Genomic DNA, 18,468 nt, shown 5'->3' with positions numbered 1-18,468 from the left:
AGATAACTACATAAAAGACCTATTATTCAGAATAATAAATGACTGCTACGAAAGAGGAAAATGCTAGAAGATTTCACACAATGCAGAACCATTACCATACCTAAAACAGGAAAGGCAATTGGCTGTACCATTTATAGAACACTGTCAATCTTATCGCATGCTCCACTAACATAGTTAGCAGCGGTATAAAAGGAAAAGTAGCTAATTATGCTGAACAAGACCATTTTGGATTTACAGAAGGCAGAGGAACAAAATGGTTCAAATGGCTCTAAGCACTATGGGACTTAACATCTGAGGTCATCAGTCCCCTAAACTTAGAACTACTTAAACCTAACTAACCTAACAACATCACACACATCCATGCCCGAGACAGGATTCGAACCTGCGACCGTAGCAGCAAAGCGGTTCCGGACTGAGCGCCTAGAACCGCTCGGCCACAGCGGCTGGCCGAGGAACAAGAGAAGCGAATCTGGTTTGTGCATGCCATTGTAGAGAATTGTTGATATGAACAGAAGACATTATCTTTCGTTAGAAAAAGCTTTTGACAATGTTAACAGGGAGCTACTCTTCAGAACTACGAACAAAATAGGACTCGACTGGAAAGATAGGAGACCTATTAATCAACTTTGTCTGAATCAAAGCACAAAAATAAATACGAATAAGATGGAAGAAAGGACTAGGATCAGAAAAGGATTCAGATAAGGAAGACGACTTTGTCCGTATTTATTTCGCATGTTCACGGAGAAAGATGTTCAGCCCATGCAGAAATAGTTCAAATGGCTCTGAGCACTATGGGACTTAACATCTATGGTCATCAGTCCCCTAGAACTGAGAACTACTTAAACCTAACTAACCTAAGGACATCACACAACACCCAGTCATCACGAGGCAGAGAAAATCCCCGACCCCGCCGGGAATCGAACCCGGGAGCGGGAAGCGAGAACGCTACCGCACGACCACGAGCTGCGGGCCCCATGAAGAAGAAGACAACGACAATAAAAGCTAAACGTAAAACCATGCATTGTATCACGTACGCTGAAGACATCGTAATAGTTGCAGACTTAATTGAATAGTCCTGATAGACGACCTAACGAAAAGTCAACATGAAGAAAACGAACGTAACAGCAGTGCAGGAAAATACAAAAACTGATGACGTCAGAACTGTCCAGGGGAAAATTTTGTTATCTCGGGAGGATAATGACGGCGGACAATAGATGCGTAATGAAACTGAAGAGAAGAATTGCAGTGGTAAAACAGGCCTCCATGACTAAGAAAAACAATATGCCCACCAAGAATATGAATCTCCTAAAAGTTATTTCACGGAGTACACTACTCTATGGAAGTAAAAGTTGGACTCTGGATAAATTAGATAGGAGTCGACTCGAAGCTGCTGCATAGAGAAAAACAATCTGGAATTCGTAAGTGAAGTGAATGAAGAGATAAAATTATTAAGGGAAATGGAAAAGTGAAAAATAAAATTTATCGGGTATGTCTTCGGACACAAGACTTTAATTATCGATGTTCTTGAGGGTATAGTGCTGGAAAAGAAATCAAGAGGACGGCGTAGGATAAAGTATTCTGAAGGCAAGGTGGTAATTACATGGAACTGAAACGAACAGATAGTGACAGAAGAAAGTCGTATTACAGTAACTGTAAATCACAAGGCGTTGATATACACTAAAATTCAAGTTACACAATTTTACTAAAATTGTATAATGCACACATGTTCATTATAACTGATGTGGTAGTACAAAATACGTTTTTCTTGGCATTAAACATACGAGAATACACAATATATTGTGACACAGGCTCAAGTTTTGATACAATGAACACGCAAACCACGTTTAAATTTTATACGGAGTTTTTGAATCTAACTTATTTTACTCGTACGTTAAGGAAACACCGGAAGTCAGCTTGTATACGTAAATATAAGAAGTTAAGTGTGCGAATTACACGGATTTTGCTAATTTCATAACATCTCTTACACTAACGTGCCGAAGATGAACACCGTAGCATCATCCCACAGATACAACGTAAAATGCGGACTACAACGAAGCACGTCTTCCGCACGGAGCGAGTAGCGGTGTCTACGCATATACTGTTTAGGTTCCGAACATGCTTTACGATGCTGCTAAGGCGTGCATCAGTGTCATTAGTCCGTAATTCCGCGCGTCCGATATTTTACACTTTTTGTGGTGAGGACGTATCGCGGAGCAACAGATCCCAGACAAATAGGATCTAGGATAGGGGCCGCTTCCGCAGGCTTTTCAGTGTCCGAACCGCCCAGTGCGAGATCTGTGCAGTGTGTGACACGAGAGCGTGCAGCGGCTGAGCGCGGGGCAGGGGTCAGCGACCTGCCCCAGGGCGCACGGCCATACGGCTCGCACTAAACAACCGAACACTCCCTCGCGTCGTAGTGCAGCCGTTAGATTCTTTAGTTCAGAGACAGCGGGAAGGTACGCTGCTTCATTTAGAGGAACGCCGGCAGAGGTGAAGGAGAATAACTCACCGAGAATTAGAGCACTTCTGGATGGAGGGGATCTTCCGTCACATACAGTCTCTGTAAAGTAACTGCTAATGAAACAGCGACTACTTTGCAAAGAAACGTCCAAGATGTTGGCCCAATTTAACTGTCGCACCACTACAGAGATCAGTGATATCGGTTTTGATGTCTACGGCATTGACGAAACAGCACAAATCCTTAAAAGTGAACTGAACTCTAGGGCCCATTGTGATCCGTATCAGATTTCGGTTTGCAGCTGAATTAGCCCAATCTTTAACCGTAATCCACCGTAGATTTCTCCAGTAAAAACCTGTCCCTAGGATGAAGGCACAGATCACAACCTTATAGAAGAAGGGTAGCAGAAGTATTCCACAAAACTACCGTCCAATATCCTTAAGATCCATTTGTTGTAGAATCTTGGGACATATCCTGGTATCAATCATATTATGAATCTCGAACAATAAGACTTTCTCCGTGCCAACTAGTATGGATTGCCAATACGTCAGGCAAGTGAAACCCAACTCACACGTTTGTTACTTTACAACCTGAAAGCCATAGATAGAGGCAGTCAGGTTGATGCAGAATTTCTCGATTTCTGAAAAGCGTGTGACCCTGTACCACTGCTGAACTTACTTTCGAAAGGAAGATCGTATGGGGTATTAAGCGATTGGACTGATGATTTGTTGTAGGGAAGATGCAGCATTTCATCTTGGATGGAGAGTCATTGACAGATGTAGAAGTAGCTTTAAGAATTCCCCAGGAACTAGACTGGAACACAGACATAGCTGTACGTAGAGCAGATTGCAAACTTCGGTCTGTTGCTATAAATCTACCGAAATGCCATCAGTCTACAAAGGAGACACTTGTGCGACCCATCCTTGACCATTGTTCAAGTCTGTGCGACACGTACCAAGTAGAAACAACAGGGGATAGACTTAGAAAGGCAGTATCAATGGTCAAAGATTTCTTTGACTCGTGGGTGAGTCTAACCCAGATGCTGAAGAAACTGAACTGGCAGAGATACAAATAGTGGAGTGCTGAAAGCATCGCCCCACTTTGTTAGTGTAGGTTGCATACATTTGGAGGCAATCCCTTCAACCCCAAATGATGTCATGAGTTTTCCCCAGCCAGAACATGGGTCTGTTGCCCCAGCTCTCCCCCCTTCCCTCCCCCATCCTTCTCACCCCTCCTCTCAAAATAATGGTAAATTCAAAAAATGGCGGGAAATTCAAATTTATTGACGGGATTATCAAATTTCGTGTGTTTAACTTGAGGTCTGGAGACCAACTGACCTAATTCACAACGCCACCACCACCAGAGGGCGCTGTTAGCTCTTAGCTCTCCCCATCCCCGCCACCATTCCTCCCCCACTACCCTACACCCCCTCCCATCCACCACTTGTGAGGGAGCTACAGTGTGTGATGAGTCATCAGACAGGACTGGCATACATTTTTACTCTGTACTATGTGTTCAATGGACGAGATGTCTGTGTCGCTTAGTATGTCTTTTGGTTTGTGTTTGTGTGCAAAAATCACAAACCACAACATATACTCATAAGTACAAAAACAAACAGAATACAGAGATGTGTACAAAAGTGTGCGGTGGAAAAAATAAGAAATGCATAGTGATGCAGTACAATTGAAAATTAGACCAAAATTATCAGTGTCCAACGCAGAAAAGGAACGCTGTGCTAGCAGACGGCCTTTCATGATTTAAGCGAGAAATGAAGCGAAAATCACCGTAAGTACAAATCTTCGCTCTAAAAGCAAATATAAATGTAAATAACTTAATTACACATCACTGATTATTGTAGAGCAACTATGGACACCATGACCACACAAATGAAGAATTTAATGTCGCATTTGCCTTGTCTTTTATAATGCTGGTAAGCTTCTTGTCCTGTGGAAACAATACCATAAAGGTAGTATGTGCAGCCATAGGGTCGCCTTCACAGCGGGTCATGTAAGCGAAGTCGGAGTATATTACAAATGGGCATCGTTCCTGATGGTGAGCACTTTAAACCTAACGACTTTGTCTTCCTCAGTAGCCAAAACAACACGTACCAGATGCTTGGAAACGCAATCTACTAGATACATTGCCAATAACTTGCCTGAGGAAAAGGCATTGAGGCAACTTAAGCAAATATGTTGTTCACCATTATACCTAGTCAACTGTGTGGGAAGGAGACAGGACATGTTTTTGATCCAAACATAACGATAATTGCCTGTCTCCTTATTTTTGTCGCCGGAATAAAAGAGCATTCTTATATGCATCATATGCTCACTGTCCTGGATCTTTACAGGGAACTCGATGACATAAAAGTTATAACACTTATGAATGTCTACCATATCGAGATGTGCGCTCTGGATGATCTCTGTCATTGTAATTTCTTTCGCAAGCCTGGACTGACCTTTCAAAACGACCTAATCTTTTTCATTATCATCATTAATACATGTCCTCTTATCAGCTGTATCCTTAGGGAGATTGATATAGCTAGATGCTCCACTTATCGGATCACAGACATGTTTATGGATGTCCAGGTGTAGTGCTTCAGCTGACCCTCTCACTTCCACCTCGGAGTACTGTGCCAGGTAGCTCTCCAGGTGGATCCACGAAACCACTCGATAACTGACGTGCCCCGCGTTATCACATGTTTCCCTCTCAAAGATAATGAAGACTTGTCTGTTCAATCCCAGAGGCAACTTTGAGGTGGGTGCGGCAGTTCGATGCACATAATAGCACCGCGTTTAGTGTTGGGATGGCACGGCCTTGAGGAGCTCTGTCTCCGTGACAGGAAGGCACATTCTTAGAATCCCAAAAGGGTCGCGGGGTCGCGGTAGACTCCTGCCTCATTCTCGATCCTTGGAGCTTTAAGGCCGGTTCCCACTAAAGGCCGGTTCCCACTAGGGCTGCCGCGCGTCAAAACGGCGCGTCAGCGGCGTGGTTGCCATGGAAATGGCGTCAGCGGCAAGGCGCGGCGGGCTCTGCGTCGCGGTTTGACCATGTCGAACCGCTTCCGCTGCCGCGTGCCGCGCTCCAGGTGCGCGCCGCCAATCACAGAACGCGCTGAGCGTGACGTCAGGTACGGACTCCCGGGCCACACGAACTTTCGCCGAACCGCTGGCGCGGACGCGGCGGCAGCTATGAAATACTTATCATCCGATTCCAAGGAAACTATTCGGTAGAAAAATTTGATTCTTGGGCATGTTACAGCCTGATATCTTCTCTCGATAAAGGACCGAATTTCTTTTCGTTATTCGTCGTGGTTACTTGCTGTATCGCATTTACGTAAACCTTTACACGAAATTTTAATGAGTGTGCAGAGGTAAAAACGCATTGCGTGGACTTTGCGTACAGTTCATTTTAGGTAATACATTATTGCGTATGAAATTTAGTCAACATATCGAAATTGTTTTTAAAGCTGAGAGCAGATCGATAGCTATCACCGTTCTCGAGATATTGTCTGATATGTCGGCGGACGGGCTATGCCGTGACCGCGCGCGGGTTGCTCGGCGACGCGACCGGTACTTCGTCCTGCTCGTCGTAAACCATGTGGTTGTATCAACCGCAAATTTCGTAAACGGTTCAAGAAATCGAAACATGTTTTTTTGCAAACGATAACTTGTGAAAAGTCATGTATTTCGTCGCATGATAAATATCCTAAATCTGTTTATCTACCGAGATATGAAAGTAACTCCAGTTTTTCAGAAGGGATAGATGAATTTTTTTAAACGGCATTAATAGCATGTCGAATGAGAAGTTAAACCGAAACTAATTTGCTGGTATGTCATAAGATGTAATTTACTAAATATGTAGAGCTATTGATTATTTCCTTTCTTTTTTCTTTATCCAGTGTACTTTACTGACTCAAGACGCGTTTCGCCTTTTACTTTAAGGCATCTTCGGTGGAATCTAGAATGATTCAGTTTTGTTTTGATATGTGATACTTGGAGATTATAAAACAGTTCACATCTTTTTTTACGTGAATGACTGATTACTTTCAGTGAATCGAATTTTTGGCGGACATATACGTTTCCCCTCACCTGGTCACATGCTGGAGGTTGAACTAAAACTTAGATTATGGAACATAAGCACATTTTCATGTTCGCTCTTTTTTCTTCTGTCACTAGCAGTAGACGTTTTACTGAAAACTCTGATTTGACGTCGTAACTACAGTGTGTTCACCTCATGTCCCTTCCTGTCTGGTTTGTTTATGTACATGTTGCCAAACTGCAGAATTATATGCTGAAAACTAATGTTTGTTTATTTTCGTTCTCCTTATATCTGTGTGTGTGTGTGGCTAGCCGGTGATAGTTATAGAAAGTTGAAAGTGAATCCAGTAGTTGTCAGACAGTGGTTGAAAGATTTGGTGTTCAGCTGATTTCAGTTTTGGTTTAAATGTTTTGCGGAGGAGTGCATGGAAGAGTAAATTCACTGCTTACATTAACAGATAAAATAGTAGAATAGTATTTCAACAGATGATTATTATCAGAATAGTATCAACCAACCCCTTTGTTCTCACTCTTTGACGCCCCATAATATGTCCTGTCAACTAACCCCTATTGTTGTCAAAGTTGTGCCATAATTTCCTCTTCCTCCTCTATTTAATTCCGTACCTCTTCATTAGTCACACGATCCTCGTATCTAATGTTCAGCATTCTTATGAATCACCACGTTTTGAAAGCGTCTATTGTCTTTTTGACAGAACTGTTCATCATCCACGTTTCACTTACGTACAAGGCTGCACTCCACACAAATACCTTTGTAAAATAGTATCCAACCATTAGAATTTATATTCGGCATGAACAAATTTTCTTTTTCAGAACTCTTTTCTTGCTATTGACAGTCTTCAGTCAGGTTTGCGTCTGCATCAGGAAATGCCTTACAATTTAAAATCTGGTTTCGAAAACTGTTCGAAGTATATATTATTCTTTCGTGATTCTTAAGCAAGGTGCTGGCGATGATTACATTATGCTCTGTGGGAAATTCTATCAGGTGGCTTCCACTTTCATCCCTTCCCCCTAGCCTTTGTGTTCTTACTGTTTCGTGTACCTGCTACCATATCACATTTTAAATTTTTGTCTCGCTTAACTATCTGAATAATTTCTTTTGTCGTACATTGTTTCAATGTGTTAGGAGATAGTGAACAATCGTGAACGGTAGTCATGAATTCTGTTCATGGTGAAATGAGAAAACATGAATAATGAAATATGTGAAAGAGTACATTGTACAGAAAATGAAAAATTGGTATGTCTTCAGCCAACTTAGTCTTTCCTTCATGTAGGGGTAAGATACAGTTAATCAAACGCACCGGGCGTTTCAGTGGGTCCCGCCCCGTACCTCAGTGGCTGTCCGTCATTGGCTACCGCTAACGTCTGCCGCTTCCAGATGGGAACGCCAATTCCGCGAGCCGCCGCGTCAACGCGGAAAACGCTTGCCGCAGCCGTTGCCGCACGCCGCGCTGCCGCGCTCTAGTGGGAACCGGCCTTAAAGCGCGGCAGCGCGTCGTGCGGCAACGGCAGCGGCAAGCGTTTTCCGTGTTGACGCGGTGGCTCGCGGAATTGGCGTTCCCATCTGGAAGCGGCAGACGCTAGCGGTAGCCAATGACGGACAGCCAGTAAGGTACGGGGCGAGACCCACCGAAACGACCGGTGTGTTTGAATAACTATATCTTACACCTACATGAAGGAAAGACGAAGTTGGGTGAAGACATACCATGTTTTCACTTTCTGTACAAATGTACTCTTTCACATATTTCATTATTCACGTTTTCTCATTTCACCATAAACAGATTTGATAACTACCGTTCATGATTGTTCACTATCTCCTAACACATTGAAACAATGTACGACAAAAGAGATTATTCGGATGTTAAGCAGGACAAAAATTTAAAATGTGATACGGTAGCAGGTACAGGGAAACAGTAAGAACACAAAGGCTTGGGGGAAGGGATGAAAGTGGAAGCCACCTGATAGAATTTCGCACAGAGCGTAATGTAATCATCGCCAGCACCTTGCTTAAGAATCATGAAAGAATAATACATATTTGGAACAAAGTTTTCGAAACCAGATTTTAAATTACAAGACATTTCCTGGTGCAGACGCAAACCTACAATAATTTATTGGTTACGAGCTGCGGTTTACAACTAAAGACACAGTAAACGGTGACAAATTAAGGAAACGGAACTTGAATACGTCAAGACCCACAGTTATTCGATGATCTTAAAGTTACCGCAATGCAACGACTGACTGAAATAGAGGAAGGAATCTGCTAGAATACGAATGGATATCTTTGAGAGAAGAAGTGGTCAGTGCAGCAGAGTATGTGAATGGGAAGAAGGTACAGTAGAAATCGTTAGATAAAACGTGATATATTAAATTTGATACGAGGGAAAAATATAAAAATGCAGCAAATAAAGTAGGCCATAGGAAATAGAAATGCCTAAACATGACGTTGACAGAAAGTCCAAAATTGCAACGCGATTTTGCACTTGGAAAACATAAGGGATTGAAACTGAGAAAGAACAAAGAAAACTTTGCTCAAAGGAGAAGCAACTGTCAAGAACTCATTTGGCAAGTCAGAACTAAGCAAATAAGAGAAGGCTGGAAAGTGGAAGGAATATGCAGAGAGGAGAGGGGGAGGGGTTGTACAAACTAACATAAGCACAATGTTAGATTCCTGTGAGATGTCTGAACACGCAAGGCAATACTGATCCTACCACTTAGCTAAGTAGACACACTGAAGAACTGCGAAACTGTGTTTATAGCATTTGCATGTTAAGAGAGAGATTTTGACAATCTTCATTAAAACATTCTTTGAAGCTCTGGAGATGTCATCGATAAAACTCAGGGCCACAAGATTATCTACAACTTGTACTGAAACCAAACTGCATTTCTAAGACTTCAATGACTTGAAAGGGAAGCAGTAATTGAGAAGGCAGAAGTAGAGAGGATATAAAATGAAGTCAGTGAATAGCAAGAAAAGCGTTCTAAAAAAGAAAATTTGTTCACATCGAATATAAATTCTAATGATTGGATACTATTTTACAAAGGTATTTGTGTGGTGTGCAGCCTTGTATGTAAGTGAAATGTGGGCGATGAACAGTTCTGTCAAGAAGACAATGGACACTTTCAAAACGTGATGATCAATTAGAATGCTGAAGATTAGATATGAGGATCGTGTAACTAAAGAAGAGGTACGGAATTAAATAGAGGAGGAAGAGGAAATTATGGCACAAATCTGACTACAAGGGGGGTAAGTTGACACGACATATTATGAGGCATCAACGATTGAGGACAAAAGGGGTTGGGTGATAGTATTCTGATAATAATCATCTGTTGAAATGCTATTCTACTATTTTATCTATTAATGTAAGCAGTGAATTTATTCTTCCATGCACTCCTCCACAAAACATTTAAACCAAAACTGAAATCAGCTGAACACTAAATCTTTCAACCACTCTCTGACAACTACTGCATTCACTTTCAACTTTCTATAACTATCACTGGCTAGCCACACACACATACAGATATAAGGAGAACAGAAATAAACAAACATTAGTTTTCAGCATATAATTCTTTAGGCTGGCAACATGTACATAAACAAACCAAACAGGAAGGGACATAAGGTGAACACACTAGTTACGATTTCAATTCAGTGTTTTCGGTAAAATGTCTACAGCTAGTGACAGAAGAAAAAAGAGAGAACATGGAAATGTGCTTATGTTCCACAAACTAAGTTTTAGCTCAACCCCCAGCATGTGACCAGGTGAGGAAAAACGCAAATGTCCGCCAAAAACTCGATCACTGTAATTAATCAGTTATACACGTAAAAAAAAGTGAACTGTTTTATAATCTGCAAGCATCACATATCAAAACAAAACAATCATTCTAAATTCCACCGAAGATGCCTTAAAGTAAAAGGCAAAACGTGTCTTGAACCAATAAAGTACACTGGATATGGAAAAAACGTTTGCTACTTAAAAAGAAAATAATCAATAGCTGTGGATACTTAGCAAATTACATCTTATGACATACCAGCAAATTAGTCTCGGTTTAACTTCTCATTCCACGTGCTATTAAATGCCGTTTAAAAAATTCATCTATCCCTTCTGAAAAACTGTGGTTACTTTCATATCTTGGTAGATAAACAGATTTTGGATATTTATCATGCGATGAAATACATGACTTTTTACAAGTTATCGTTTGCAAAAAAACGCGTTTCGATTTCTTGAACCGTTTACGAAATTTGCAGTTGATACAACCACATGGTTTACGACGAGCAGGACGAAGTATCGGTCGCGTCGCGAGCGACCCGCGCGCGTCACCGCATAGCCCATCCGCCGATATATCATTCAATATCTCGAGAACGGTGATAGCTATCGTTCTGCTCTCAGCTTTAAAAACAATTTCGATATGTTGGCTAAATTTCATACGCAATAATGTATTACCTAAAATGAACTGTACGCAAAGTCCACGCAATGCGTTTTTACCTCTGCACACACATTAAAATTTCGTGTAAAGGTTTACGTAAATGCGATACAGCAAGTAACCACGACGAATAACGAAAAGAAATTCGGTCCTTTATCGAGAGAAGATATCAGGCTGTAACATGTCCAAGAATCAAACGCCCGCGCCAGCGGTTCGGCGAAAGTTCGCGTGGCCCGGGGTTCCGTACCTGACGTCACGCTCAGCGCGTTCTGTGATTGGAGGCGCGCACCTGGAGCGCGGCACGCGGCAGCGGAAGCAGTTCGACATGGTCAAACCGCGACGCAGAGCCCGCCGCGCCGTGCCGCTGACGCCGTTTCCATGGCAACCACGCCGCTGACGCGCGGTTTTGACGCGCGGCAGCCCTAGTGGGAACCGGCCTTTATTCGCTACTCAGAGCCGTCCGCAATCACTGAGTATTCTAACTGCAGTATGCTATCACTGACCTGATGTCCTTCACTAAAAAGATGTGAGAGAGAACAGCCACTAGCCACAGAATCATTGTCATTAACACTATAATTAATATTGTTTCTAAGAGATGAAGCAGACTGCTGCGTCCACCCTGTGGATGACGGCGTGGGTGAGGAGGCACCTGCGAGGGGGAGGGGAAAACACAAGAAGGGCTTCAGTCACAAAGGGTGCAGGCCTATCACAGGAAGAACGTAGATACAGGAACCATCGGCATAGCAGTTGAAAATTGTCGTAGCTGTGTTGGGAAAGTACCACAGCTCCAAGCCCTAATAGAAAGCACTGATGTTCCTATCGTTGTAGGCATTGAAAGCTGGCTAAAGCCGATGATAAGTTTGGCCGAAATTTTTGCGAAGAACCTAACGGTGTTCTGAAACGATGGACTAAACACAGTTGGCGGTGGCGTGTCAGTTGCTGTTATGTGTACTTTATCTTGTCGCAAAATGGAAGTAGATAGTTCCTCTGAGTTAGTATGGGTAGAGGTCATTGTTGGTAACCGGAATAAAATAATAATTGCATCCTTTTGAAGACCTCCCAATTCAGATGATACAATTGCTGAAAGGTTCAAAGAAAACTTCAGATTGATTTCAAACATGTACCCGACTCAGAACATTATACACTCCTGGAAATTGAAATAAGAACACCGTGAATTCATTGTCCCAGGAAGCGGAAACTTTATTGACACATTCCTGGGGTCAGATACATCACATGATCACACTGACAGAACCACAGGCACATAGACACAGGCAACAGAGCATGCACAATGTCGGCACTAGTACAGTGTATATCCACCTTTCGCAGCAATGCAGGCTGCTATTCTCCCATGGAGACGATCTTAGAGATGCTGGATGTAGTCCTGTGGAACGGCTTGCCATGCCATTTCCACCTGGCGCCTCAGTTGGACCAGCGTTCGTGCTGGACGTGCAGACCGCGTGAGACGACGCTTCATCCAGTCCCAAACATGCTCAATGGGGGACAGATCCGGAGATCTTGCTGGCCAGGGTAGTTGACTTACACCTTCTAGAGCACGTTGGGTGGCACGGGATACATGCGGACGTGCGTTGTCCTGTTGGAACAGCAAGTTCCCTTGCCGGTCTAGGAATGGTAGAACGATGGGTTCGATGACGGTTTGGATGTACCGTGCACTATTCAGTGTCCCCTCGACGATCACCAGTGGTGTACGGCCAGTGTAAGAGATCGCTCCCCACACCATGATGCCGGGTGTTGTCCACGGGTGGACGTACCGCCGAATTGCTCAACACGTGGGGCGTGAGGTCTCCACAGTACATCGACGTTGTCGCCAGTGGTCGCTTCTGCCTTGGTGCCAATGATGGTCGTATGCGTGTTTGGCGCCGTGCAGGTGAGCGCCACAATCAGGACTGCATACGACCGAGGCACACAGGGCCAACACCCGGCATCATGGTGTGGGGAGCGATCTCTTACACTGGCCGTACACCACTGGTGATCGTCGAGGGGACACACTGAGAGAACCGCATGCCCACTATACGCCCTCGCTCAAAGTCCGTCAACTGCACATACGGTTCACGTCCACGCTGTCGCGGCATGCTACCAGTGTTAAAGACTGCGATGGAGCTCCGTATGCCACGGCAAACTGGCTGACACTGACGGCGGCGGTGCACAAATGCTGCGCAGCTAGCGCCATTCGACGGCCAACACCGCGGTTCCTGGTGTGTCCGCTGTGCCGTGCGTGTGATCATTGCTTGTACAGCCCTCTCGCAGTGTCCGGAGCAAGTATGGTGGGTCTGACACACCGGTGTCAATGTGTTCTTTTTGCCATTTCCAGGAGTGTAGTTGGTGGTGACTTTAATTTACGCTCGATATGTTGGCGAAAATACATGTTTAAATCCGGACGTGTGCATAAAACATCATCCGAAATTACGCTGAACGCATTCTTTGGAAATTACTTCAAGCACTTACTTCATGAGCCACGGGAAGAGTAAATGAACACAGAGTGTTCGCAGCGAGACTGAATAGTGTAACACCCCATTTCTCCAAAAATAAACGAAAAATATACCTGTTAAATAAAGCAGATAAAAATTCGCTTGTGCCTTCCAGAGAGAATCTCCACTCCTTCCAAATTAACAGTGTACCGGTAAATGTAGATCAGATATATCTTGAATTCAAAGAAATAGTTTCGATGACAACTGAGCGATTTTTGCAAAATAAATTTACGAACGAAGGAGCTGATTCCCTCTTGGTACACAAAACGGATCAGAAAACTGTTGCAGAAACAACGAAAAAAGAATGCCAAATTTAAAAGAAAGCAAAACCTCCAAGATCGGCGATCTTTTACGGAAGCTCCAAATTTAGCGAAGACTTCAATGCGAGATATCTATAACAGTTTGTCTCAAAACCTGGCAGAAAATCAAAAGAGATTCTGGTCGTGTGTGAAGTATGTTAGCGGCAACAAACAATCAATGCCTTCTCTGACGATAGCTATAAAGATACTATCGAAGACAGTGCTGCCAAAGCAGAGCTACTAAACACACCCCTCCGAAATGCCTTCAGAAAAGAAGACGAAGTAAATATTCAAGGATTCGAATCAAGAACAGCTGTCAACTTGAGTAACGTAGAAGTAGATATCCAAGGAGTAGTGAAGCATCTTAAATCACCAAATAAAATAAAACCTTCCGAGCAAGGCTACACGCCAGTTAGATTAATTTCAGGGTGTGATGATGCAGTAGCTCCCTACCTCACAATCACATGCAGCCGCTCGCGGAGGAAAGATCCTTACGCAAAGACTGGAACGTTTCACAGGTCACGCGAATATTCAAGAAAGGCAACAGGAGTAATCCACTAAATTACAGGCCCATATCATTAACGTCGATATGCAGCAGGATACTGGAACATATATTGTGTTCCAACATAATGAATACCTCGAGAAGTACGGTTTATTGACACACGGTCAACACGGATTTAGAAAACATCTTTCTTGTGAAACACAACTAGATCTTTAGTCATATGAAGTGTTGAGTGCTATTGACAAGGGATTTCAAATTGATTCCGTACTTCTGGATTTCCGGAAAGCTTTTGACACTGTAGCAGACGAGCGTCTTGTACTGAAATTGCGTGCCTATGGAATATCGTCTCAGTTATGTGACTGGATTTCTGATTTCCTGTCAGATTGTCTCCCAAAGTTTACATAGATAAGGAACAGCAAAGGGCCTATAACACTACCTTGGGGAACGCCAGAAATCACTTCCGTTTTACTCGATGACTTTCCGTCAATTACTACGAACTGTGACCTCTCTGACAGGAAATCACATATCCAGTCATATAACTGAGACGATATTCCATAAGCACGCAATTCCAATACGAGCCGCTTGTGTGGTACAGTGTCAAAAGCCTTCCGGAAATCCCTTGTCAGTAGCACTCAACACTTCATGTGAATAAAGAGCTAGTTGTGTTTCACAGGAACGATGATTTCTAAACCCATGTTGACTGTGTGTCAACAGACCGTTTTCTTCGAGGTAGTTCATAATGTTCGAACACAATATATGTTCTAAAATCCTGCTGCATATCGACGTTAACGATATGGGCCTGTAATTTAGTGGATTACTCCTACTTCCTTTCTTGAATATTGGTGTGACCTGTGCAACTTTCCAGTCTTTGGGTACGGATCTATCGTCGAGCGAACGGTTGTATATGATTGTCAAGTATGGAGCTAATGCATCAGCATACTCGGAAGGGAACCTAATTGGTATACTGTCTGGACCAGAAGACTTGCTTCTATTAAGTGATTTAAGTTGCCTCACTACTCCAAGGATATTTACTCATGTTGGCAGCTGTTCTCGATTCGAATTCTGGAATATTTATTTCGTATTCTTTTGCGAAGGCATTTCGGAAGGGTGTATTTAGTAACTCTGCTTTGGCAGCACTGTCTTCGATAGTATCTCGATTGCTATCGCGCAGAGAAGGCATTGATTGTTTCTTGCCGCTAACATACTTCACATACGACCAGAATTTGTTTGGATTTCCTGCCAGGTTTCGAGACAACGTTTCGTTGTGGAAACTTTTATAGGCATCTCGCATTGAAGTCTTCGCTAACTTTGGAGCTTCTGTAAAAGATCGCAAATCTTGGGGATTTTGCGTCTGTTTAAATTTGGCATCTTTGTTTCGTTGTTTCTGCAGCTCCGTCGTTTGTTAATTTATTTGGTATAAATCTCTCAATTGCTGCCGATACTATTTCTTTGATTTTAAGCCACATCTGGTCTACACTTATGTTATTAATTTGGAATGAGTTGAGATCGTCTCCCAGGAAGGCGTCAAGTGAATTTTTATCTGCATTTTTGAATAGGTATGTTTTTCGTTTATTTTTCGGGGATTTGGGATTACAATATGCAATCTCGCTACGACAACCCTGTGTTCACTAATTTAAGGCAATTTTAAAAAATAAATCAAACTTGAAACAAACGTTTGTAACTAAACCAAATCCAACAAACAAAGACGAATTTCATCTTGACCTGTGTCGAGCCATTGTTGCAGGAAACATACCATCCCATGCAGTTGAAAGTAGCCACTTCAAAAGTTTTCTAGAGAAATACTGTCACCGCAGCATCCCATCAGACTCCACACTGATAAGGAACTATTTAGATACTTTATGTGAAAATACATTGAGCAGGATAAGGGAAGATATAGGCGATTCATATATGTAGATCTCTGTCTATGGGAGAACTGACAGACAAGGTCGATATGACGCTAGTTTGATTGTTGGCAAGTCAGATCCTGACACTCGCTCTGTACGTCATCTGATCTGCAGCAAGGAGCTAAAAAATCCTAACCAGGGAACAATTGCTCTCTTTCTTAATGAAGCCCTCAAATTACTTTTCCCCAACAGTCTAGATGCAAATAAAGTACTTGTATTCGACACTGATGCAGCCGCATACGTGATTGGTGCTGTTAAATTGTTGAAAGTATTTTACCCAGCCTTGCTCCATATCATATCTCATGCCCATGGCACGAATCGTGTAGCTGAGACGTCTCGAATTTCCACATGAAGCTAGTTTCAACCATCAGAAAGGTTTTCATTGATGCACCCACAATAATCCAGTTATTCCGAACGTACCACTTCCACCAGAACCCACACTTACTCGCCGAGGAACGTGGCTAGAGGCCGTGGAATGTTACAGCGAGCATTTGGAAGACATTAAGAACATTGCTCTTAAACTGCGGGAGGAGGTACTGAGCATTACTTCGGCTAAAGATCTTCTAAAGAACCCAACAGTTTCCAACGGCATTTCATACATAATATCTCGTTATGCAATTTTGGTTCCTATTATTAGCACTGGTTGACGTGAAACGTTCATTCTCGGCATAGAAGATGCTATTAACAGAAAAGAGATGCAGTTTCCCGATGAAAAATCTTGAGAAAGTGTCAGTTATTTACTGCGACTGTATTATGGACACGGGCAATAATATAATGCGGATTCTTGTGAATTTATTTATCTGTGTAGGCAAAAAGTGTGAGATTTTGGTGAGCTATTTTCTAATTTTTATAACCAATTTTTGTAAGTGATAGAACCTATTGTGTTGCAGGCCAGCCAGACGTCGCTGCCGTGCGGGCCGAGCGCCAAGGGGTCTGCAGCAGCGCGGGCCAACCAGCAGCAGGTGAGTGAGGCACTCGTGTACACTATGGCAATATGCTCTAGTTGTGCCTCAGTATTAAAAGTATTCGCATTTTCACGTGTTAGAAATTTTACATTTCACGAGCGAGCCGATACTTCCAGTGCAGCAAAATGTACAGTTTCTCGTGAGGCGGCCGTTTCTCCTGCGGTATCACTCGCACGTACTGCGCCATCAGCCCCTGTGGAGCGTGCCCGCCTGCTCACCCCACGTACTGCTCCAGCTCAGCTGCCTCTCTCACGGCGACGGCCCTACCCATCCGGCGGGGACATTTCGATGCTTCTGAGCCAGCTCCTAGAGACGTCCCATTGTCAAGTGTACACGCGATGGAAGGCACAGCTAAACCGAGACCACGACCTCATCAAATAACGGACACGGGCCGTCGAGAATTGCACAGGGCAGGTATTAAAAAAAAGTCGCGCGAAATCAGTTGAAAGAATCAGTTGTGAGCTCCGGTATGCCACCAGGAGACCGTGTAGCACAATACTGTGCGGATGGCGTATAAAAGAGTAGCGTACAGTGAGGGAGCAGTTCCTCGTAAGCCACTCAACTGTGTAGTGGACGTAAGCGCCGCCTGAGCGACGTCACTCGGCAGCGGGCGGCTGCAGACGAGGGACCGTCCTGTGGCAGTGCTCTGGTAGGCCTTGGGTTTGGTGAAAGCCTCGACAAACTTACGTTTACGTCTACATCTATATACCGCTGTGAGGTGCACGTATCCTCTATACGTCCCATAGTGCCACTTATTAAGGGTTTCTTCCTGTTCCATTCACTTGTGGAGCGCAGCAGGAATGATTGTATGAACGCCTCTGTCCGTGCAGTAATTGTTCCAATCTTATCTTCACGTTCCCTGTGTGAGTGATGCGTACGGGGTTGTAGTATATTCCTAGAGTCACCATTTGAAGCCAGTTCTTGAAAATTTGGTAAATTTCTCGGGATAGTTTACATCTATCTTCGAGAGTCTTCCAGTTCCGTCCCTTCAGTGTCTCTGTGACACAATCGCACGGATTAAACGAACCTGTGACCTCGTACCTGCAATTATGTGTAATGCCAACAACCACGTAGGGAGGGGGTGGTGTCCCAGTATGAGGGAGTTTTCGCAGTTAGGGTGTCGTCTCCTCATTGTGCGTCCAATGCGGAAGGATATCCGTACAGTTTACAGCTTTGCGTGCTGCGCAGACCAGAGAATCGGTGCGGGAGCGGTGGCTGTTTCTGGCAATATGGCGGCACCTGCGGAACAACGACGAGAATGGTCCGCCCTCCCACCACACAGATTCAGACAACTCACTGAAACTCTCCCCAGCAGACGTAAAGCCGTCACAAAGGTGGGAGGGGCGGGGGCGGACGCATTCCATACTGGTATCTGCCTGC

General features: G+C 43.6%; 1 protein-coding gene across 3 annotated transcripts in view; it reads left to right on the top strand.

Moving 5' to 3' along the window:
* LOC124545731 (NAD(+) hydrolase sarm1) overlaps positions 1–18,468 on the top strand; it is an 875,530-nt gene that overhangs the window by 222,894 nt on the left and 634,168 nt on the right. For all 3 annotated transcript variants that reach the window (XM_047124683.1, XM_047124676.1, XM_047124721.1), the window contains exon 2: positions 17,014–17,085. In XM_047124683.1, the coding sequence (XP_046980639.1) occupies positions 17,014–17,085 (72 nt within the window). The remainder of the gene's footprint in view (positions 1–17,013; positions 17,086–18,468) is intronic.

This window comes from Schistocerca americana, chromosome 1 (genome assembly GCF_021461395.2).
Source record: "Schistocerca americana isolate TAMUIC-IGC-003095 chromosome 1, iqSchAmer2.1, whole genome shotgun sequence".
Lineage (NCBI taxonomy): Eukaryota > Metazoa > Arthropoda > Insecta > Orthoptera > Acrididae > Schistocerca > Schistocerca americana.
The sequence above is the reverse complement of the archived record's forward strand: the minus strand, read 5'-3'. Positions and strand labels throughout refer to the sequence as shown.